The sequence below is a fragment of the Cryptomeria japonica genome, chromosome 3 (genome assembly GCF_030272615.1).
Source record: "Cryptomeria japonica chromosome 3, Sugi_1.0, whole genome shotgun sequence".
Taxonomy (NCBI): domain Eukaryota; kingdom Viridiplantae; phylum Streptophyta; class Pinopsida; order Cupressales; family Cupressaceae; genus Cryptomeria; species Cryptomeria japonica.
Window position 1 is genome coordinate 34,547,881 of NC_081407.1, and position 26,022 is coordinate 34,573,902.

General features: G+C 37.9%; 1 protein-coding gene across 7 annotated transcripts in view; it reads left to right on the forward strand.

The window, feature by feature from the left end:
• Window positions 1–26,022, forward strand: part of LOC131046734 (uncharacterized) — a 267,983-nt gene that overhangs the window by 230,084 nt on the left and 11,877 nt on the right. For all 7 annotated transcript variants that reach the window (XM_057980518.2, XM_057980525.2, XM_057980524.2 and 4 more), the window contains 2 exons: window positions 1,729–1,867; window positions 1,966–2,114. In XM_057980518.2, the coding sequence (XP_057836501.2) occupies window positions 1,729–1,867; window positions 1,966–2,114 (288 nt within the window). The remainder of the gene's footprint in view (window positions 1–1,728; window positions 1,868–1,965; window positions 2,115–26,022) is intronic.

Below are 26,022 nucleotides of genomic sequence, written 5' to 3' on the forward strand. Positions count from 1 at the left end.
AGCAAATCCCACCTCCATTTCATCAAGAACTTTGTCTCTCATGTCATCATCTGGCACCATCTTATCAATGCATGTATTAATAGCTGCCATGACCTCGCCATCAGCCTTAAATGTATTAGAGAAGTAGAATTTTGGGTTCAAGTATTATGCTGAGGCATGTACTGTTGGTGAAGTTGGTTTGTCCATCTATGATCAATGATGCGCCAAATGATTTCAAACTCTTTCTTGTTTTCACTAGAGTAATGCAATGTGGCCTCTTTGGCTCTATCCATGGCCTCATAAAGTGAAATCATTGGCATGCCCTCTCCATCCACCTTACGAAGAACCTTAACCAAAGGTTTCATCACCCAAAAAATTGAAAACAAATTTTAAATTTTTACAAAATTAACCTCTAAAAAACAGCAAATAGATTGTTTTGTATAAAATTAATGTTCGTGTTTGTTAGTTAACCTGTTTAACTCATCTCCATTTTTCTTGAACGCGTCATAATAAATCGTACTTATAGTCTTCTCCCCTTTAGTTTTTTTTGAAAAATGGAGACTCCAACCAAGCATTAGACACAAACATTCGCTTGAAATAAGGAATTACGGCAAGAATGCTTTGTAAAGTGAGGAAGTGGCTAGCAAATCATGTCATTGCTGGTAGCACAAGTTCCTTGCCATTTGTGTGTTTTCTCATCAAAGAAATAAATGACCCAAGTATGGTTGTAGATAGATTTGATAATATTTTTAGCATCTTGAGTCACATTTTTGACCCATCCAATCTTCCCAATGCCCTCTAACAACAATCAAAGCAATGTACAATGCAAGGAGTCCATGAAATAGTAGGATGCCTCTCCATAAGTAGTCTGCTTGCAGCTACATATGCAGTTGTGTTGTCCATGATAATTTGGGCAACATTCTCAACCCTAACCTCCTAGACCACCCCCTCTAATAGATTGCACAAAATATTAGCATTTTTGACATCACACCAGAGATGTTCAGATTGTCTTTTCCTTTAGATGCTTGGCAAGTTTGGTCATAGCCTGATCTTGGTTTGTGCCTATACTCTTCTTTATTTGCAAATTTTCAAATTTAATGATTGCAAGGGACAGTAAATTAGGGTTTTTATTTTGATATGTGCATTTTTTATCCCACAATTTATTTGAAATGAATGGAGGAGGGCAAAAAAGCAAGCAAGCAAACAATGCTAGAATATGTTTACACATTTTCACTTATTTCTATTTGAGTAAATCATTTATGCAAAAGTTCCACTTCAAATTTATAACTGCATCTCAGGTTTGCCATTCTGATTTACAGTATGAAATTAGGTAAAGGGTCACCAAAGTTGTAAGATCTGTATGCATCTGAATGCTACTGCTATAACCACATTATGCGTTGAGGTCATTGTTTGCACAATCTTGCCACATATTAATCTATAGTCTTGAACTCTGATGTGTTGCCAGTGCCTTTTATGACCTGTACTGCTCAAATTTTTTAAATTAATCTATATGTAAAAATTTAGTCTATTCTATTGTATAGAACTTATAGCTGTAAGGACTCACAGATATTTGATGAATTGTTCTATTCAATAAAACTTTCTATGGAATCTTTGTTGTCTTTTACAAGTGTTGAAAATCTAATTGCATAAATAGAAAGCATTTCTATGGAATATTTGGGCTCTTTTGCAAGTGTTGAAAATGTAATTGTATGAATTTCCTGTTGACTTCACGTTTTTTGCAATACACAGGACTGCATGATCAATGAAAATAGCCAAAAAACAATTGGTGGTTGTTCACATTATATTCTTCCCTGTATTTTTCTCTTCTCTAGGAGTGAGAAACTTACAAGTTTTGTGTTTGGACTTTTAGAGTCTTCTTCATTGGAAGGTATGGCTTCCTTATTTCTTGGAATATGTATCATAACTGTTTACTGCTGCAGGTTCTTAAAGGAGTGACCTGTTTGTTTCTCCTTAATCCAAATGCAGGTTATGAATCCAAATCTGTACAGGTCAAGCATCTATGTGCTGTATCATGGGTTGTAATACAACTTTATAAAATTGAACGCATTCATTATCGATTTTCAAAGTGCCAGTCATCAACTAAGGCTATAATAAAGAATATCAATGCACGTCAGGTAAGTTAGTTTTGAGGCAATTTCCTTTGTAGCACTGTTCATGACAATTGTTACAGCCTCGTTTTTCAGCATTAACAAGTTAAAGTTAAATTTCTTGGATGTATATTTAATATGACATGTATTTTTGGTTATAAATTGATGTTTGCATGGATATGAAAACATCCAACTTATCCTAAGGACTGGGACACTCCGTAGGTAGACATTGTTTGATATGCAATAAGACAAAACCATCCATGATTGACAATGCTCAACATGGCTAAGATTAACATGCAAAGACATAACCACTCACATTGATGAACTTTGTCAGAAAATGATTTTTGTGATAAGGTACAAATTCTTCATTTACGCAGGGTGAGGAGAGTAGTAAAATATTATATTTTCATTGTTAATTATGAAGTGTTATGTTGAAGAATTGTTTTTTTGGTTGTCACATGCTATATACGGAGATCTATGTTATTAGATAGAAGCATGTTTTACAATGAAGAATAATGTCTTTAGTTGGTGTAGGAGAGTGATCCTCTTAGTGTTGGAGCCATTTTTTCAAATCATTTACAACTATAATTGTAAACTATTTAGATTCTTCAACTACTAGTAGTTGAAAAATCACAAAGAAATGAGCAATTGTTAATCCACATTGATGCCACATGTCTACTCCTTGTTCCCACTTGACCACTTATGTTTTTAAATTACATTAGCAGGAATTTTGAAAGGGCCCTGACCCTTATACAGAAAGAAAGATTAAGCAATAAGCCCTACAAAACACCAAACAACAGCCACAAAGCAACTATGAAACAACAATAGACACAACTACACTAAATATAACAAAAACCAGCCTCAAATCAAGGTGGTTTTAAAAAATGATCCAAAGATATTTGCTTTATTGCATTAGTAGGATCTTTGGCCCCAAATCTGAATTTGTTAAGACAAGGAGACATAAAATCACTTGCACATAGTTCTATCAACCCCAAAGCATTATCTATGTTTGAACAATCCATAGAGGATTTCATCATTTCTCTTTAATATTAGTTTTTTGAACCTCTTAATAGGCAGGAATGGGCTCCTCTTATAAACTGGCATTTGATCCTTCTTCAAAACAAAGTGTTCTTTCTTATTTTTCACGCAAGTAGTGTTGGCATGACCCACTTTATTACAAGAATGGCAAATAACCGAATAGTCTTTATACTCAATCTGCTACACCCAATCACCAAATTTAGAGGATAAGGTAAACTGGGTAGGGATAACCTAGTTTTTCTCCACAAGCATACAAAATCTAGCAAACAACAAGCACTTCATGAGTTTGGTAATATTTAGTAGCATTATATTGCCCAAAAGAATTGGTAATAATCATGAAAATCTTTTCATTCTAGAACTAATCAATGAAAATATTTTCATTCTAGAACTCCAATGGTAGCCCAGGAAGATGCATCCAAATAGGAAACACAAATATTTCCTTCTAAGGGTTGAAACTAGGAGACCAATTTTGAAGACTAAGACCATTCAATCCCATAAACCAAGGGCTATCAACAAGGATCCTAGAGCACTTGACCACCTATGTTTATGAAATATGCTTACAATTTTTTTTCTAGCTTTTCTCTTTCTAATATGTAGTTAAATAATATAATTGGTTTACTAGTTGAGAAAAGGTTTTGCCCTAGCATAGTGTTAGATCCCAACTTATACCACTTTATTAATCCATAAATATTTCCCTATCTATCCTTTTTTCTTGGTTGTAGAGAGACATGTCTCAGACCCCTTGGGATGCATCTCTGGTACCAAAGATGCAGTCTAATACATCCTTTCTTGCAGGAGATGTCCCACTGTTGTTTCTTGTGGTTTCCATTGACAAAAAATAAAAAACCCTAGAAAAGGAAAAAAAATCATTATGCCATGTTAGTTTACAGTCTATGCAATGCCCCACAAGATCATTTTTGAGGGTTTGGAGCCAATGTGAATTACGGGTATAATTTTACTCAGTAGTGCTAATTCCATGCAATAATTTTATAGGGTTTTATCCTTCGTTTAACTTTAGAATCAAGGGTTTTGTCCTTTGTTTTGTCTTGCTTATTTTGAACAGTAATCCTTCATTAAGTTTAGATGCTGCAAATCACAACAAGTATGACGGTTGTTATTCCTACACACTAGAGTGGGAAAACCGTAAGCACACTCCGTATAACTTCCGCTATACTCACCATTTCTCTATTGTACCTTCGAAACACTTAGGCCTCCTTTTCTTCTGCTCTTATTTATAAATCTTGGCCATCTTGTAATGTTTAATTTTGTTGAAGTTATTTGAGTGTCTATTGGTTGGTGTTACATTTTTGATGGTTTTGAGGGCAGGTACCCATTACAAAGAATTTTAGTGGATGTTGTTATAGGAATGCACTTTAAAAACTAGTTTTTGGGTAGAGGAATGAAACATGTAGGATGTTGTTATTTGACATGTATTTTTTTTTTTGGTTTGATAACAGGCCTAAGACGGACATGAAAGGAAATGTACAAAAAAGCCTTGCCTGGTGACCTGCTGTCATACCTGCAAGTATCTCACCAATTTTGTCAATCTACATATATGAATAAACGTAACTAAGAACTTAAGGCTTATCATCATCATAAAAATAATCTAGGTTGCCGGTTTGGGTTCAGGCACCGGTTCAGGTTCAGGTTTGAAGAACCGGTACGCCTGTACGGCAAAATTTTGAAAAGGGGTTTGGGTTCGTTAGTACAAAAACATGTAAATTATATATATATGCAGCCTATAAGTATGAATTAAGATTAGCATGTCACATAGCATCATATAAACAACAAAACCGACATAAACTTGTAATCATAGCATCATGATCATACCATAACAACATCATATACATCAAGTTTAATATCAAAATGATAAAATATTCAAGTATCATTGTTTGAACTTTCAACAATTTAAAGTTTGATCATCAAATGGATTCTCTAATTCGTCATCCTCATTCTCCTCCTCCTCATCATTGACATTGACATTAGATGAATCAATGCCAATGCCAATGACACTTGCACTTGCACTTTAAGTTTGCTCGCTATCCGAGTCATCAAATGCAACAAGCTGAGAAGTGAATTTATCCAAATCAGTATGTTTTGGCTCCATATCCCACATCTTCGTTCCCCTTGCTTGTAGTCACGTTGCTTGTGTGAAATGAGCCAAATTAATGTTTTAAAACTCACTTTTAGGGTCTTTTTAATTTTTTATGTGGGGGAATTAAAAAAAAATCAAATTTTGCAAAAAAAAATCCATTTTTGGGCTGTCAGACCCTTGGGTTTGACTTGGGTCCTCTTGGGTTCAACCCTGGGTCCTCTTGGGTTCGCCCTGGTTCAAACCAGGCCTGTGAACCATGAACCCTGTCCGAACCACAGGCGAACCAGACTCGAACCCCGAACCAGGACCATATCGGACCAGTACCAGGAGTCTAGGGGGCCGAACTCGGTAACTCAGAAAATAATTACTAGAAAAGGACTCCAAAATAATGACACCATACTTAATGCCTTAAATCAGAAAAAGTCTAAACTCTACCTGTTGACGTGGCTAAAGTCGCGGAACTACGACTCAATCCGGCCAACGCAGAATAGAAATGCTAAGAATCCTATCCTCTCTTGAGATAAGGAAATCCCTAATGCTGTTTTAATGTGATCAATGGGGATGACCTCAATGTTTCGGTTGTCAGGTCTTGACTGCAGGATAGCTTAGTAGTTGATGTGTTTTGCTGGAAACACAAAGGGGACTTACGGTTAGACGGAATTGGTTTTGTATGGGTTCCCTAAAGTTTTACAGTCCTATGTCATCTGATTTGCTTCTAATTGATGTTATTTGAGCTTGATTGGTGGGCTTCTTTAATGAAAAAAGGAAAAATGGAGGGATAAGGATAAAGAGTGAATAAGAACAACTAACTAATTTAACTAAGACAACATATTTCAACACATAGACGGAAGTCTCAAAATAATTAGAAATTACTTTGCCAGCTAATTAGCACAACTAGGTAAAAACCAGTGCAATCATCTAAGGATTTTGAATTTTCAAGCTATTAGATACGAATGATAGACTCTTACACCCATTCATCCAAATTTAATAACCGAACTTAGCACAAAAAGGGCTCAGACTAACCATGCAAAGGAAACAATAATCAACTATTTCCTAATGGTATGCACCAAGATTTTCCATCAAATACATGCATAAATAACTGTCTGAAAGTAAATACAGTTGCAGAAATATGAAATAAATGGAGAAGAGGACCATGCACTCACAGTAAAACAAACACAACTTTAACATCCATTAAATCCTGTATATATTTCGCCTGAGTTTTTGCAACAATCTTTCTTTTCTGCCTTTTACAAAGGAGGAACTAACTCCTTTATATAGAATTCCCAAAAAATGGATGAATGGCCAAGATTTAAACTTAATCAAGGGGGCCAGATTCATCCATTATCAAAATTGTCGATACCCATTGGCAAAATATCAGCAACAACAAAAGGAGAAACAATAACTACCAAAAAGGTAATCAATAACCACCCAAAAAGTTGCTCCAAAAAGTGCACATGCACAGAGCTCAAGATTTACAACTGTTTTGGTAGTAAGGAATGAACTTTATGTCTGAAAAGTGCTTTTTAAGATTTAAAAAAGAACTTGTATTTTAGGAAAGCACTTTCTCCTTTCCTGCTGTGGACCCTTTTTCCAAAAATTCATCCTTGCTGTGCAAATACTCCTTCCAGATGTCCCGACCTGCTGTACGCTCTGCCCGAACATATTCTTGAAATCTGATGCATAGCTGGAACAACACCATGCTTGAAGGCATAGGAGCATGGCGTATTTTATATTGCATACCCTCCAATTGGCGATCTACATGCTTTAACCCATCCTTCCAGTCGGACCGATGAGCCTCAAAACTTAATATGTCCGTATGCAACCCACTGGCAAATTCTAGGTCTTCCTTGGAGTATGCGACCTTATCAATTCTCAATCTATCCTCCCAGTTTGGTTGTACTTGATTATCGGACAAACTATTTTTCCAGCCCAGGACCATTGATCCGAGGATCTTTCCACCAAGATCCCTCATGTTTTTCAAAATTTCCTCGCATTCCTCCTGCTCTTTATTAATGGTATCTTTTGTGTCATTCTTCATGTTGGCAGTCCAGTACCATTCCTTGAAAGTGTTGATGTCATAGGGATCCAAGATAGCGGACAATGTGAGAATCTGCGTGTGGGTCCAGAAAAGAGCCCTTATGAGGGGAAGAATTGTACCAACCACCTCATGGACCCTAAAACACTCCCTCTTTACTTCAAACAATTTGACAAGAATGGTCTCTCGGTGGTGGGCCATTTCCTTTATGTCTTCAATGATCCGCTCTCCCTTTTCCTTAATGTCCCGAATCCATTCCCTGACGACCTTGGCGGTATCATGTACTCCTTCAAACTCGGTTGTAGTCCTTTGTGCCAATGCCAATGGGGGAACATGGGATTTAGGGGCATGTTGCAATGGTTTCAGCAGGTGATCAATGTATCCCTCAGCTTGCTCAGCACAAACTCGGTACATGTCTCTCTCAGCAGTCATTTCGTCGAGTTGTCTAAGCATATTCTACATGGAATCCTTGAACTCTTCCTTTTCTTGCTCTTTGGTGGCTTGCCCTATCGGGATGGTCGTAATACTATAATCGACCAATGCTATCTGATCCGCTGGCTTATTTGTAAGCGGGGTAGCGATATGAATGGTGCGATTCCTCTGCTCATCCTTAGTGATCCGGGAGTAGGTCTTGGGCTTTTTCTTACCTTTGGATTTTATCTCTCCTATGCGAGAGAAGATATCCTCCAAGTTGATAGGTGGCTTGACAACTGCTTTCCGCTGTGCACGAGCAATTATCCAGTCCTGAGGGATGGTCTGTCCGGATGTTATTGCCAAATTCCGACTCTGTTCCTTGGAAGCTTCAGCTGGCTCACTGCCTACCTGCACTTGATCGGTCATAGAAGGAACATATGCAGTATCCAATCCCTTACTCATGGCTGAGTTTTCCCCTACCTCGCTGAACAACTGCCAGATATCCTCTTGTGATGGTTGCTCTTCAGCTTTGTCGGGCTCCTGGGTCTTATCCTCCATTTGTTCTCCCTCAACAGTGGTGTCATCTTTGCCGCCGCTATTCAATCGCAATTCATGTCGACTTCCTTGTGTGAGCTCATGCTTACCAGCCCTTGATTAGGTGCAATTTCTCCCTCCTCAGCTTGATTTCTAGGTTCATCAGAGCCAATGACCCCTACCTCTGTATCTGGCTCACCTTGTGCCTGAGGATTATTTGCCTCGAATGCATCAACATCAGTTTGTGAAGGCAGAGCAGGTATGTAATCAAGTTCAACTACATCATCCTTCGAACTGGGGTCTCTGGATGATGAGCTAACTTCCAGCCTCCTGATAGGGATTTTTTCTCTTTTGGCTCTTTTGATGTCCGAGTCCCTCTATTGGCTTTGGCTTTCTTCCTCTTCTTTACAGGTTTCTCAACCTCTTCCTTTGGTGCACTTGAGGTTCTTTCATCCTCCGAAGACTGGGAATCAAGACTACCCATCAGATTGTATGTAAATTGAGTCCCTTCATGGGTCAGTCTCTCGATTTGCTGGGATAACCAGTGATTGGTATCCCTCCTTTGAGCTTCCATGACCTCCTCAAAATCAGTGATTAGATCCTGAGTCCAATCAATGCCTGGCAAGAGGTATTTAACTGCCTCAAATTCTTGGACTTGCAAGCAATTACCATAATCTGTTACCTGATCTAGGACCCGACGGTACTCATAAAGCCGCATTTGCTGGACACTTAGCCTAGAATACTCACGTCGTCGGACCTCATAGTCATCGGAACAGTTGCTCCAATAATCCTCAATTGATGCCTTCGCTCTGTAGCGCCTGCCATAGGCTCTCTTTGCCAAATTGTCATGATCGAAACACTTCCTCGGGAAATGTTCCTGTAGGCCATAGGATACTAATTCAGCAAATGACTCATCAGCTTGCACCGAATTCTTGAAATGCACATCGAGGTCACCCAAGATCATGGGGAAGGTGAATCCGGACTGTTTCTTATCTCTGAGTAGGCTGCCTGTTGGGTGTGCCTGTCTTGCGACTTCCATAAGGACTATTTTGTCTGTTGGATAGCGTGGAAGTTAGAATGGTGCTCCCTCAAAGCCTGCTATCCTGAGGTAAGTGAACCTGGGGAATTGAATAAACCATGTGCCATACTTCTGTATCAAAATGGTAGCCTGCTTTGAAAGCCTTATGTGCAATCCTCCTTGCATTAACCTGACTAGGCGCATTGTAAAGGCGTCATTGACACGCTCATATTGACCAATTGCATAAGCAATGTTGTTCTTTTCTCTTTGAGCTATGTCATAGTAATGCAGTTGAGGGTAGCACTCATACACCTTTACCTGATTTGGCCTGTTCTCGATCTCACCTTTCTTGATTAACCCTGTCAGTGGCTGGTGTTGGGCAAACATGTTAATCAGGTAGGAAGTCATGGCGGAGTACTTCTTTTCTTCAAGCTCGACCAACTTTGTATGGATATTATCGCTGATGATCTGAGCCCAGTCGAACTTCGACTTCCCGGCAAAGACCTGTTCAGTGAAGTAGAACATCCATTCCTCAAAAAAATTAGATTGAGGGAGTCCCATGACTCGGCTGAGTAGGGTGACCATATCACTATACTCATTATAAAAATCACTTCTAGGGGTCTTTTTACAGATCCTAATGCTTGGGGGCCTTCTTTCCTTGTACCATTCTTCGTTTATCAATGTCTTGCATTTAGCAGGATTCATGTCATAAGCAACCTGCACCTCATCAATAGTTGTAGCAACAGGATTATTGGGAAATAGGATGTCAAATGCCTCCCCAATGGCCTCAGGTGTGAAATCAGCTAGCACCATATTTTCTAGGACCACTAATTTGGTCTCTGGCTGATAATGTTTGGTAGCCTCAACTACTATTTCATAATTTGGCACGGACGAAGGGAAACTTGCTGCCTGAGCAATACCACTCTCCATCATCCGCCTGGGCTTGCCATAGGCATTAGGAGAGTAGATCCTGTTCTTGAAATCTTGAATGTCTATGTGTCCCAAATCAGTATCATCTACATTCTCCCATATGCTCTAGACTTTCGACTCCCTAACTCCTCCCTTTTGGTATTGGTACTTCATTTTCTCGCCTCTGCGGCGTATGTCAGACTTGGAGACTCGAGATGTTCCGGTTGCACCAGGTGTCTTTGAGGATTCTATCGCTGATCTAGGCATTTATCCTGCACAACCGGACACGGATTACGAGACGAGAGGAAGGAAGCGAACGGGTTAGTCAAAACAAAGGATGATGTTAGCACATAAAACCAAAGATCAATAGGAACACCAAATTCAAAAAAAGCATGACGTTTCAATAAAAGAGCTAGATTAACTGGAAATGAAATGCTACTTGAAAGAGGAAATTAAGCTGGTTCTGTTTAAAATTTGCCACTTGGAGCGGGCTCCAAAAAGCGCCACTTGGACTAATTACGACGGTATGGGCAGACATTCAATTTTGCAGCTGAGGGCTCGGGTGTTCAGATTTGAATTTTCAAGATTTTTCTAAGTCTGAATTTTCATTCTAAAGGCTGATTTCCCTAGCTGGTTGTTGTTGCATGCCATGCTTGATGTTTTCTAAAATCATAACCTACAAAGCTTCACTCTCTCACCCACTCTCTAACCTTAGGCTAAACATCATGACCAATTTTGCATCAATTTAATGACTTAAAGGAGAAAAAACGAACTTACTTGGCGAATAAGGTGGTTAACCCTGCGATTTCTCCAAACTTCGGGTTTAGGAAAGGTTTTTGTGCGAGTTCGGCCTGCAAGGCCCTTTTGTAAACTTTGAAAACGCCTTCCTTTGATCTCACGCGACTTTGGCCTCTCTTGGTTTAATGCGACCTTATGCTTGCAAAGAGACTTCAGAAAAAACGCCTTCCTCCTACTTGCATTTCGCAATTTTCGACTACGGATGGTTGTTTGCAAATAAAGTTTAAAAAAACCACCTCTTTCACTCTTGCAACTTCTCGACTGCGGGCTATGAAAGGCCTTTTGCAAGAGTTTAAAGGGTTTAATGAAAACGCCCCTCTTTCCGCGAGCTTCGCGCTAAAGGAAGACTTTGCAAATTTAGACATGTAAAACGCCTTTCATCCCTCTTGCGACTTCACTTTCGGCCTTAAAAGGCTTTTTGCAATTTTATGAATAACGCCTTTCATGCGATTTCGGGCTGTGAAAGGCTTTTGAAAATGTTATTAATCGCTTTCCACCTCTTCTTGCAATTTCAGGCTGAGAGGTCCATTTGAAAATGTTTTGAAGTTTAAAGAATAACGCCTTTCACCTCTTCTCGCAATTTCGACCTAAGAGGAGGTTTTGCCAAATTTCGTGTTTTTAGTTGCTTGCCCAATTTCAGGCTAAAAGACCCTTTTGAAAAGTGTTCTATTTTAACTTTTGGATGCATTCTGGCGAATTTCGGGGTAGAGCACTTTTGAAAACTTTAAAATTTAACGCCTATTTCATTTTCGGGAAAAAGGTTCTTTTTGCAAGCTTTGTGTAACGCCCTTTTCCGCACATTGGCATTTTTGGGCAAAAATTCACTTTTCGCAAAAAATGATGCTTTGCCTCATTTTCGGGCAAAAAGGCATTTTCGAAAAGTTTTATGAAAGCTAAAACGCCCAACTCCATTTTCGGGCTGAAAGGCTAAAATGTAAACATTAAAACGCCTTTTCCCCTTTGGCGATTTCGCGATTTCATTGATGTTTGCCCATTTTTGGGCTGGGAAGACGATTTGCAAACTTTAGAGACTTAGCGCCTTTTTCATTTAGCTCGTGATTTTATTGTGTTCGGTGATTTTTGGGATACCATGACCTTTTGAAAAGTTTTGAAGTTTAACTGTTATAACGTCGCCTTTTCACCATGACTCGCGATGTCATGCTCTTGCCCAATTTCGGGCTGGGAGGATAATTTGAAAATGCCTTAAAACTTAACACCACATTCGGCCCAAAAGGCCACTTTGCAAACCCATGGATAACTGACATTCTTGCCAACTTAGCCGATTTTCAGGCTTATGCTAAAACTAGTCTCCCTTGGATTGATTTTGAACATTTCAGATTGCGAGACTCTCTGCAAATTGACCCCCTGGCCTTGCGACTTAAAACTAACAAACGCCCCATCTCCTGATGGTTACATAGCTCATGATTTAATCCCCTCATATCCCGGAGGGGATCATTGTTGACCTCTTACGAACACCTCAGGACTGGAGGAAATGAGCGGGCTTACACTCCTGCAGGATTATTGCTTCACAACTACCTGCTGCACCTCAAAATGGTGGATAAAAATCAAAATCCTACACTGGGCGAGACGAAAACAAGTCAAAAAGGGAAAGGGGGATCCTGTCGGGGATGGGGAGTGTGTGCAACGCACAACACTACCCTTCCTACCCAAATTATCTATCATCCTACTGATAATCCATAAAACTGGAAAACCTAACCACGCCATTGGCTTCGTGATAAATTCATACATACATCCACTTAATATATTGTAAACAATCTATAGAAAACTTCAATCAACTTGACAACCAACTGAATCATAAACGAAAATAAGGGACCATAAATCGAAACAAGGAGAATTATTTCCTTTGTGAACAAACTACACATGATTTGCAAACCAAGTGCTCAGATCTATTGCCAAACAAACAAATATCTTTGCAGAAGAAAACACATACCACGATGAATCAACCCATAATTCATTACATAAGACTTAGCTTTAAACTTAGTTGTATGTGCCAAAATGTGAACACAGGATTCCACAGGTTATACTATAAGATCATATTCTGCCATTATAGATATAATTGCATACACCATATCTACGAATTCAACTAGATGTACTGTAGTTTTCAAGTATTATATAACCATGCCGTAGTTATCTTCGGTTATAGCCAAGTATCATCAATACAAAAGCAGTCGACTATGGAGCTCAAATACATATCCTAGAACAAGTGCTTAGATAACCTTGTCCAAAAATAACAACAATTGATCTAGCATAGAGACATCCAAAATGGCCTGCGTGAACATATTATAGAGTTATAAACCTAAAATAACTTAATAGACAAAAATGCTACCGCTTCTATTTAGGGCAGATTATCTATATTCTAGAACCGGATAGGCCCTTATGACTCTCAATCCTCCAAAATTCTAAAGTCAACATAATCGCAGTCCATATGCTCCGTCCTGGAAGCTGAAGGTCCTTCTACATCCTTGGCCGTGGTTGGATTTCTATTGGGGCCTCTGCTTTTCCTCTTTGATTCTCCTCTAACCCATGCTGCCCTGATACTCACCGGTGGTAAAACCTAAACTCTTTCCACTTCCACGTCCCCCAAATCATCAGGAGGCGTATATCCTTTTGCGCTCATGTATTCAACCCACCAGTTATTACCAGGGGCTTCCTTCAAATGTAACCATTTGAAAAGGAAATCTATATTTCTTAAGATGACCTCTTTCCTCGGCTCAAAGGCATCTTTGTCTCAATTCCAACAGAGGGCATTTCGCAATTGAAACCTCAGGATTATGCACCTTCACTGACACTGCAACAACTCCATAATCTTCTGGGAATGTAATCATCATATTCTCATCAATGCTCCCCACAGCTATCTCTAGGTTACCCAAGAATTCCTCGTTGAAGATACTTCTGCATAATTGAATGACCTCACCTTTCGAAATTCCTACCATAAGCAAGATGACAACAAAGGTTGCAGGAATATCACAGTTGACATGATATTGATGTTCATTGTTAATGAATTCTTCTCCCATGATTTCCCGCATCGCTCAACTTGCCAAGTCGTCAAACTCATTCAACACTCTACCTGATCTCTCCAATTTTACTTCTCCCCTGAATGCCATGAGCCTAATGTCATTTGCAGAAACCAACCTAAGATTCAACTCCATTCTCAAAATTCTGCTGTTTCCCCAACCGTTTTTTCAAAAAATACTCTAGATACAAGTGTAACCTTAAGATATCTACTTGAAGGGAATCATTAATATTGTAGAGCATCCAAGATATGATATTACGCATGACTTGGCATGTATAATGGGCTCATAGTTTAATGATACTATAATTGCATTCGCTCATCCGCCAATTAATAATGCCAACTTAAACTATTCTCAACTCTTCCATGGGCCCACACACCCATAATCTTGCCACTAACGTGGGATAAAGTGATAACTATATCTACTCAACTTATCGTAAGACCACCTTACTTTCAAATATGCATAATTGCGATAATTAATACTAGATCAAGTAGATAAAGTGACGTAATATGCACACTTTCCTTGAATTAAAAGCGGAGAATGCATAGCAATTTTAAAGCCGAACCTCGGCCTTTTAGTGAATTCATCCTCTGAATGAGTTGTAGGAACAAAAACTCAACCAGCTATACCTAAATCTGTCTTGGTCTTATTCTGTGCATCCAATTTTTTCAATAAAAAATCCATCTGCTCCCAAATTTACTAGTCTATCTGTTTCTATATTCCCTTCTCGATAAATGTTGTTAATTGTTAACTCATCAAAAAACTCTAATAATTGTAAAACTCTACCCAGCAAAGAGTTCAGTTTCCAATTTGCAGTACTCTTAGTCCTAATTGCATTAATGATAATTTGAGAATTGCCTTCTATGGCCAAATTATTGATATCTAGGTCTATACTAAGAAGCAGTCCTTCTATTAGAGCATCCATTTTTGCTATATTGTTAGTGACCCTCGTAATAGGTCTAGCTAATTTGGCATAGATGGACCCATCCCAATGATGAATGATACAACCAATTCTAGTTGTTCCTGCGTTACCTCTGGATGCACCATCAAAGTTTATTTTATACCATCCAAAGTCTGATTTCAACCACTTACATTGATCCCTCTGAAGTTTATTCTCTATTCCTCCTTTCCCATAGTGAGGAGGTATAATTAAGCCATACCATTCTTTCCTGATTTTACTATCCCATGTAGAAAAGGTACAATCCTTTAGGTTCCCATTTCTAAGTCTGTTGTTGGTTGTTTCTACTATAGCTGCTTCTATCTTATTACATAGATTATCTGTTTCCAGTTTCTTACCTTGGAAAATCCTCCTGTTCCTTTCTTTCTATGTTTCCCAAACCAAGATGGAGGGGGCTAATGTAATGTCCCCTACCTAATTAACATAATTAATCTATTTCAATATACTAAAATTGATTGAGAGACTAATCATGACGCGAGTCATTGATATTCTTCAATTTATTAGTTATTAACATGTGCTTATTTATTATCCTCATTAGATGATTAATTTCATCATTCCTTGTTCTTAGTATAGATATCAGACCCTGCTACTACTTCAGTTTTAAGGGAGAAGGGTCTATGTATGTTACCAAAGCGCTTAGAGACCAAATACAATAGGTTCCCTCAAAGTTTACAGATCCAAGCCCTTACGTATCTTGGGTCTATACTCTCAAGGCTTATGGGTCGCTGATCCCCACCCTATCTTGGGACTTGACCTATTGCTTGGATTTAGACTGCCCCTTTTTGGTACATCCCATCCCCATCTTCTTAAATACTGATGATAGCAGCAAGAATGAAATTATATTTACATATTCTTCTTAATGTTTATTATCTTAAGAGTTCTTTCTGATTTACAATCTAATATTGTTATTTTTTTCTGATCGAGACATTATATATATATAATCTTTCACATATATTTCAGATATTATTATAAATCTTATTGATATTATCTCAGTCTATATATACAGATATACATCTGTAGGAATAATTGGAATAGCTTATTAGTGCATGCCATGTATTGGCCTATTACTCCCAAGTTCCTAACAGTATTAATTGTGCAATATCATAAATAAACATTAATTCCGGGGGTAGTATACAGCATATCAATCTGCTGGTACTAATAATGTTGATATAAACTAAGGACTGCCAATAAATCAGTCCAGCTGTTCTTATTATGATCGATCTATACTGCAGTTGATATCATTACCAAACTGCTGTCTTCTCCTTGATCGATGCCTTTACTTTTCCCATCCTATTCTATTTTATAGTCTTCAGATTGATAGAAAAGTTCTGTCTCTTCTAACCACACCCCCCCTAAAAGGTGACGTCTCTTGATAAATACAATTTTATTTGTGAATCGCTGCCATAGGGATACCTTTTCATAACCGTTGCTAATTTGTGATTAGTATAACTATCGCCGCCCCTTCATATAATTGTCTTTGTTAAATATAACCATCGTAGAAATTGGTCTTCATTATTAATACTATCTAGATTGCTGCCTTGTAATAAGACAGCTGCTCTCTTTTAATGCATGTATTAATAATTAATGGTTGCAAAGGCAGACAGATCTGACATGCGTCAGATCTGGTCTGCCACTAACTATGTGTTTGCTAATGGCTTAATCAATAGGATGTAGCCAATAGGAATTACCTTCAGGTATGATGAGTATTCATTTTTATGCCAATAAGGTTTTGCCTACGAGACCTTCATGAGTACTTGTGTGACATCAGTATTATGGTCACCAATTCAGTATGTTCTCCAGTTTTCATTCCTTGCTCATGGGAATGGGTGGATATCAATTCCTTGTCTTTCACCACTTCATCTTAGTCTCTATGTTTCACTTGTAGGCTTGATATGAAGATTGTGAAGTCTTATGGAATAAGACGATTTTCCACGATGCCTTTATGTTACGTTTGTTATAAATATACAGTTAAATATTAGTATTATATACAATTGTTAATCTGATTATTGGGTTAAGGATGGGGACATGACAGCTAATTTCCAGATTACATTGTAAAGACTGTTCTTGCATGTGACAAATTAATTTTAAAATATTAAATGACATTAAAAAAATTTAATGATGTCTCCAAGTAATACCATCTCCTATTTTAAAAAAATAGACATACTGGTATCATTACCAATCTCCTATACTAGTAATAATGCCAATCTCTTGGTAACCTTGCTTTTTTCATCTTTATTATAATTTTTAAATTAACCTTAAATTTTTTAAAAATAATTGATAGTTGAAACATTGTCCTAGCATTTCTTACCTATTTTGAAAGATTACAATCCTTTTGTTTAAATAAATTTTTTCTTGAAATTCAATTGGCTAGGATAAAGTTGTGATTTTTAGTATATTTAAAAAAAATAATGCTTTTTAGAATTTTTCATGTTTTCAAAATACTTGGTAGAACACTATGAAATTGGTGAGAAGCTAGAGAAGTCATTATTTTTTGTCACAAACCTAAAACTTGACCAAACCGTAGGTTCAGACTTGAAAACCAAAGTCAGTAAGAATCTTGCAAAACACTACTTACAAAATATTTAGCTCTACCGCCACTTGTTTTATAGCTACTTTTTGAATATGGAATACAAATATAATAATAGACAGGTCAGAATGATGAAAAGGGTGATGGGTTATCTATATACAGATTAAGGGATTCATTCAATAGAACTTGTTCTTTCTGTTGTTTTGTAACTATGTAAGAAAATAGGGCTGGGCCCTCATGCTACAAGAGGTAGTGTGTCCCTTTAGGGCCTACCCTAAAGGGAGAACACGCCTCACCTTATCAAACAACAAACATAACGTGTGGCCCCAAAAGGGATTTTCGGCAAAACAATAAAAGGGCTTTTGGTGCCAAAGTTTATGAGGCCGACCCCATATTGCATCTCCAGCAGCTCATATAAATAAAGAGCATTTTTGGTTGCAAATGATATCAACAAAGTTTGATCTGCTCTGCAAAGGGTGCGAATTATCTCCAGAAGGGTACAAATTGTCTTGAAGCCTCTCCTTCCAAAGGTGATGGTTGCTTAGGTGCTGCTCCTATCTGCTGTTGAGGTGGTGTAACAAAAGCCCTATCTATGCATTGTATTGTTACAATTAAAGTGAATACATAGTCAGACCTGTGGGTCTTTATAGCTGGGTTTTTCCTCATCAGAGGTTTTCCTAGGGTAAATGTTTTGAGTCTCTTGTGCACTTGCTTTGTTTTCATGTCTACTTAATCCTAAATTCATTTTTAATTAATTCTGATTTCTGATCTGAGACACAAAATCTACATGGTATCAGAGCTAGGTTATACTAACATCAGATTTCAGTCAGGTCATTTTTGTGCATCTGGTTGCTGTTTGCTTTTAGATTAAAATGTCAGGTTTGAAGGGTGAAGATAGACTTGATGGATCCCTTGATTTTGCTGCCTGGAAAGTTCGCATTCAGCTCATACTTGAGGAGAATGGGCTCCTCAAATTTGTTTAAGAAGAAAAGTTGTCCCCTCCTGAAGATGCAGAGGAACTAAAACAGTTCAAGAAGGATTCAGCCAAAGCTAGGAAGGTCGTTATTGAATCCGTCAGAAATCATCTTGTTACTGTCATATCGAAGTTTGCTTCAGCCAGGGAAATAATCAAACACTTGGAAGGGATGTTTGAAGTCAACAATCTCAGCAGAGCCCTTGCTCTAAGGCAGCAGCTATTTCATATTAGAATGAAAGAAAAGGACTCAATCATGGCCTACTTTATGAAGATCAATGAACTGAAGGATAAACTAAGTACCCTTGATTGTGAAGTTCTAGACAAAGACCTTGTTCTAATTGCATTAAATGGTTTACCTGATGAATGGGATCCCTTCATTCGTAGCATTGGCGGGAGAGCTGAACGTCCCAACTATGAGTGTCTTCAAGTTGATTGCATTGAAGAGGAATCCCGCACTGAAGTGAAGGGAAAACACAAGAACTCTCACAAAGATGATAATCATGTTCTTACAGCTAAGTCCAAGAAAGGTGGGAATTGGAAGAGAGATAAGAGAAACAAAGATTTCAGACCTCCATACGATCCAAGAAAGAAGTCATGAGATTCCTCTCATATTCGTTGTTTCAGATGTGACAAGTATGGTCACTATGCTAGAGACTGTCAAAATGAACCTAAGGAAAGGGAAGCAAATTTAAACGAAGTCTCTGAACAAAATGAGGACTATCTTCTTATCTCTGTCTTATCAAGCAATGTTCCTACAGGCAGTAGTACTTGGATAATTGACAGTGGAGCCTCCAGACACATCTCAGGTTACCGTGAACATCTTTCAGATCTGATAGAAAAAGACACCAATCTTCATGTGGTAATTGGTGATGATGTTTGATACTTCGTAAAAGGTTTTGGTACTACTTTAAAACTAGATTTTGGTATTTCCTTACAACTCAGTGATATTCTTTTTGTACCTGGAATTAAAAGAAATCTTATTTCCATTTCTTCTTTAGAAGATAAGGTTTTGCAAGTAGCATTTTCCGAAGGTAAAGTACTTGCTTGGTCTAAGAAATCTAGTTTCAAATCTGCTCGTGTTATTGGAAATAGATGTGATAGTTTGTATAAGCATGCAGCTAACCCAGTTCAAGCTCTCATTCATGAGGCTCCTGAATCATGCGAGCTATGGCATAGAAGACTTGGACATCTGCACTTCTAGGCTCTCCCCACTCTTGGTAAAATGGTTAAAGGTATGCCTAAACTCAGTTTATCTCATGATGATGCTTGTAAAGGTTGTGCAATGGGTAAGGATGTGAAGAGTCCTTTTCATAAAAGTGATAGTAGGGCTAAAGAAAAGTTAGAGCCTATCCATTTAGATATATGTGGTCCTATGTCTGTAGCATCTCCTAGCAGTTTCCTTTATTATGTTATCTTCATAGATGATTTTTCTAGGAAAACATGGATTTACTTTCTTAAATCTAAAGAGTCCGATGAAGTCTTAAATAGATTTAAAGAATTCAAAGCCTTGGTTGAAAATACTTCTGGAAAGCAAATTAAATGTTTATGGTCTGACAATGGAGGTGAGTACACCTCAGGTAGTTTTCATGATTTTTGTGTTGAGATAGGAATTAAGAGGGAGTTCTGTGTTCCCTACAATCCTCAACAAAATGGAGTTGCTAAAAGAAAGAACAGGTCCATTGTTGAAGCTGCAAGAGCCATGATTCATGATCAAGACTTGCAACCCTTCCTATGGGCGGAGGCATCCAAAACAACAGTTTACATTCATAATAGATGTCCTCATCATGCTCTAAAGAATGTAACTCCTGAAGAAGCCTTTACAGGAAAAAACCTGACATTAGCCACTTAAGGATTTTCGGGAGCCCTGTGTATGTTCATGTGCCTAAGGAAAAGCGAACCAAGTTGGATCCCTCTGGAAAGAAAGGCATCTTAGTAGGATACAGTGAATCTTCCAAAGCCTTCAGAATCTACATTTCAGGTCAAAGGTATGTTGAGGTAAGTAGAGATGTAACTTTTGAAGAAGATATTGCATTCAAAAGATCTAAAGGTTCATTATCTGATGATGATGATATTGTGACTGAAAATCAAGAATCAAATGTTGATACTAACCCTGAGATACAAAAGGAGTCTATTGACCTCTCAGAACAGGAAGTTCAGGATGATCCAGTTGAACCCATGGATTCTACAAGTATACCTAAGGATATTGTGGTCAGGAAGAAGAGTCCACTTTGGGTTAGAAACACCATTCAAGATGCTGAAAGATTTGCTGCTCCTAGAGGAACCTTCAGAGATAGTAAGAGACCTCAAAATCATGCCAACTACATTTCAGTAATGTGCAACATCATTGAGTCTAAACCTCACAATGTCGAAGAAACTATGAATCACCATGCTTGGAAGTTAGCCATGGATGAAGAGTATGAGTCTATCATCAAGAATGATTTTTGGGACATTGTACCCAAACCCATAGGTAAATCTGTTGTTTCCTCTAAATGGTTATTTAAAATTAAGCATAATGCTGATGGCAGTATTGAGAAATATAAAGCTAGATTTGTAGCTCGTGGTTTTTCTCAAAAGGAAGGGATAGATTATGAGGAAACATTTGCTCTTGTTGCTAGATATACTTCTATTAGATCTATAATAGCTATTGCCGCAGCTGAAGGTTGGAAACTACATCAAATGGATGTTAAGACAACTTTTCTAAATGGTGTTATTGAGGAAGAAGTCTACATCGAGCAACCAGAAGGTTATGTAATACATAGAAGAGACTCTCATGTTTGCAGATTGAAGAAAGCCTTATATGGACTCAAGTAGGCTCCTCGTGCTTGGTATGAAAGAAATGATAAATATTTACTAAGCTTAGGGTTTTGCAAGAATGATGCTGATGCTAATCTTTACCTTAAAATATGCAATAATGATATGCTTATTTTGGTTTTATATGTGGATGATTTATTTCTCACTGGTGAAGATAAACTGATTATGAGATGTAAGAAAGAATTAGCCTCAAAATTTGAAATGAAGGATTTAGGGTTAATGCATTACTTCCTAGGGTTAGAAGTATGGCAAAAATCTAATGAAATTATCCTAAGTCAAGGAAAGTACACTATTGATATTTTGAAAAGATTTAGAATAATGGATTGTAAACCTATGTCTACTCCTATCGAATCTAATTTAAAGAAGTTGAGCATCTCTGCAGCTAACTTTGATTTTGCAGATCCATCCGAGTATAGGCAATTGGTCGGATCTTTGATGTATCTAGTTAACACTAGATCGGATATCTGTTATGCAGTGAATGCTCTTAGTCAATTCATGAGCATGCCTAAGCATGTTCACCTTGTTGCAGCTAAACATATATTGAGATATCTGCGAGGCACTATTGGGTATGGACCGAAGTATTCATTCAATACTTCAATCTCCTTGGAAGGCTATTCAGACTCAAACTGAGCAAGAAGTGTCAAAGACAAGAAAAGTACTTTGGGTATCTGCTTTAGCTTGGGATCTACAGTAATCTCTTGGGCTTGTAGAAAACAATCTTCTTTAGCATTAAGAACTGTAGAAGCTGAGTACATTGTAGCATCTATTGCATCCAGAGAAGCAGTATGGCTCCGCAAACTTCTTGTTGGATTGTTTGGACAACCTAGTGTTCCTTCTACCATTCATTGTGATAACCAAAGTTGCATAAAGATGTTTGTCAACCTAGTATTTCATGACAAATCAAAACATGTGGAAACTCATTATCATACATTCGGGATATGGTTCAAAGAGGCGCCATTCAGATAAAGTATATCAGCACAGATGAACATGTTGCAGATATTCTTACCAAACCCTTGTCCAGAGTGAAGTTTGAATACTTCAGAGACAGACTCGGTATTGTGGAAAATGAAGTCCAGGTTGAGAGGGAGCCTCAACTTCAGTAATTCACTATGGATCAAGAATGGTCCATTCTTCACTTGTGTGCAAGAATGGAAGGTTCCAATCTACGCTTGTGTGCTAGATGGAAGGTTGTAATTGTATAAAGACCCACTTGTGTATTACACTTTCTATGCTTGTGTGTTAGAACCATCCTATACTTGTGTGCTAGGTGGAAGATGTAATTCTATGCTTGTGTGCTAGGTGGAAGATGTAATTCTATGCTTGTGTGCTAGATCCATTCTATGCTTGTGTGCGAGATGGAACTCTAAAGGTTCTGATTATGTATTCATTTTCTTCCTAGTTAAGAGGGAGTGCTGTTTTGTAACTATGTAAGAAAATAGGACTAGGCCCTCATGCTACAAGAGGTAGCGTGTCCCTTTACGGCCGACCCTAAAGGGAGAACACGCCTCACCTTATCAAACAACAAACATAACGTGTGGCCCCAAAAGGGATTTTCAGCAAAACAATAAAAGGGCTTTTGGCGCCAAAGTTTATGAGGCCAACCCCATATTGCATCCCCAACAGGTCATATAAATAAAGAGCATTTTTTGTTGCAAATGATATCAACAAAGTTCGATCTGCTCTGCAAAGGGTGCGAATTATCTCCAGAAGGATATGAATTGTCTTGAAGCCTCTCCTTTCAAAGGTGATGGTTGCTTAGGTGCTGCTCCTATCTTCTGTTGAGGTGCTATAACAAAAGCCCTATCTATGCATTGTATTGTTACAATTAAAGTGAATACATAGTCAGACCTGTGGGTCTTTACAGCTGGGTTTTTCCTCTTTAGAGGTTTTCCCAAGGTAAATGTTTTGAGTCTCTTGTGCACTTGCTTTGTTTTCATGCCTACTTAATCCTAAATTCATTTTTAATTAATTCTGATTTCTGATCTGAGACACAAAATCTACACTTTCAAGGTGAGAATTCAGATATCTTGGACAACATGATTAAAGTCTATTCAATGTTAATAAGGTGCATAACAATACCCCAAAACATCTTGTTTCTCACCTTCTCTTTCATTTTAAAGCAATTTAGGGAGGCTTCTGTACAGACAAGCATTGACTTAAATGAAATGGAATAAGCATGGTGTTGTGCCTTGCACACACTCCCTATCGTCGATAGGGTCCCCCCTTTCTGTTTTCTCGTCTCGTCCTTGCTTAGGTCCTGAGTAGGGAGTTCCGGTAGTTTGCAGAGAGAAGATGCAGCAGTTACGAGTTTGAACGTTGAGAAGATGACCAGCCTGAATCTTAGATTCCGAACAATTCAAGCTTTGAAAGTGAGGAGGCAAGATCTCATATCTAAACCTGATAGCCAAGTTAACCGGGTAGGTATTAACTTGAGGAATGAAGGTCATTCAAAACTTAAGTCAAAGTAAAAATCTTTAAATTCGGCCTTTTTGCCCGAAATTTGAAGTCTTGCAAAGTGTTCTAAACAGGCGAAGTGTGTAAAATGTTCCTGAAGCCGAGTTGAAAATGGATCTTTTAACCTACTCATAAATTAGAAATCGGCTTCTAAAGCCAAGGCGCAAAGTTAGAAATGAAAAAATCGACCTCGAAGGCCGAAAGTCAAGCCAACTGTCAAAAATCGGCCTAAATAAATAAGATGAGAGCTCCAAAGAGCTAAAAATAGGCTTTCAGGCCAAAAATGATAAAAGAGGTAAACTTGCAAAGAAGTCTTGTATGCCAAAATTTGCTAAAAGAACAAGTTCGTGCAAAAGGTCTATTTAGGCTGAAAAAGAAGCAAAGTTAAGAGTCTCACAAAATCATCCCAAAAGCCGAAAATAGACGAAATCGCCTTAAAGGCCGAAAAGAACTTGAAACTTCAAAAATGGTTTGCAAAATCGGCTTTGAGGCCGAAAATAACTCAAAAGTTTCAAATCGCCCAATATAGTCTAAAATGTCGAGTTGAGATAAATACTTGAAGTTTGTAAATTAAGTTAAAGGCCGAAAAAGGAAAACAAAAAAATAGCTTCAAAAGCTTGAAAAGTTTACATCATGCCGTATAGCCCATGTAAGCCGAAAACATTAAAAAGATAAAATTTGCGCAAAGACGACTTGTAAGCCGAAAAACTCTTAAAGTGCATTTCGCCAAAATGGCCCAAAGTTGCTTAAGAGAGGTAGAAATAAATCGCATAAAAGACCCTCTTAGCCTGAAATCCACATAGGGGGTTATATTCATCTAAAATCATCTTGCATTTTAAAATGTATGACCCAAGATTTCAAAGAAGATCGATAAAGTAACAACCAAACTCGCAAAAAAGGCCTCCAAGCCAAGAAAAGTGAATGGAGAAAATCACGCAAAGTAAATTCTTAGGCCGAAAAGGGAGGAATAACAAATTTGCAAAATCATGATTTGAGCCGAAATGCGTCAAAGCTCACAAAATAGTCTAATAGCTCGAAAATAAAATAGATGTAAAAAACGTGAAAATCGTGCCCAAAGTCTTATTTGCCCGAAAAGTGAAAAGGAGGCTAAACATCCAAGTCGCACATTTCAACCATTTAGGCTGAAAATGATAAGAAGAGATGAAATAAAATCGCGGGAAGAGGTCTTTTTGGCCGAAAATCAACATGAACTCCCATAAAGCACTCCTAAGCTGAAAATAAGATAGAAGTTCGTAGGGTTGGTTTGGAAGCCGAAAGCAATGCAAGTTCGTATTTTCGCAACCTAGGCCAAAATTGATGAAGGATTCATAATTACGTCATCAGATTCTAAGTTCGCATTTCACCTAAGTCATGCTATTCAACTAGAAACACCATCCAAGAAGACCGAAATTGAACAAGGCAAAATCGGAGGGCAAAAGGCTCGATTAAAGCGTTAAAATCCACCAAATCGCCTCTTAACCCGAATTCGAAGGGAGTAAAGGGGTATAGCAAGGAGATCGCGCGAATAGTGTTCTAGATGGAAAAGCTTTAAGCTTTGGAATCTCGCAAAATAGGTTTAGAAGCCAGAAACACCATCCAAAGGACTGAAGTCTGCATTAAACATCAAAATCACACCAAAATCACATATTTTCTTCAAAAGGCCCGAAGTTGTTAAGGCATGATTCATACAGAGAGGAAACTTTGAAAATTAAAGCATCGAAGCCGAGTTTTGCCTTCCAAGGGCATCCAAGACAATCTTCTCGCTGCCAGGTATGTTACAAATTGTGCCCTCCAAGTGTTAAAGTACTACAAATGGCTATGTTGACTTACCTAGGGTTAAGATGTAAATGGTAATGCAAGTAAAATTTAAAGATTACAACTAAAGTAAACATCCCACAGCAGCACTTAATTATCAAAATTCGACCCCTAGCCGAAATTTCAAATTTAGGGATAACGGTCTAAATAGCTGCAAAATGTAAAATCAATTTTTCCAAACACACTCAATACGCTCAAAGTAAGCAGGTCTGAAAAATAGAGAAGGTTTGCGATTTTCAATCATCAGCAACAAATCGAATGATAAATTACTAAACTTGCTCAAAAGCAACAACAACCAATTGTCAAAATCGATCATTCAGCAAAAAATTCAGACTTAGGCAAAATTTAGGAATTCTTGTCCGAAACTGTGAAACGTATAGGAACATCTTTCAGGGATTGCAAACAGAGAATATTCTTCAAAACAATCAGTGTACAATTAGCAAACATTCAAACGTTGAGTCGCGCAATCCAATTACGTTTACAATTCCCGCATCAACAAAATCAAGAGCAATGATATTATG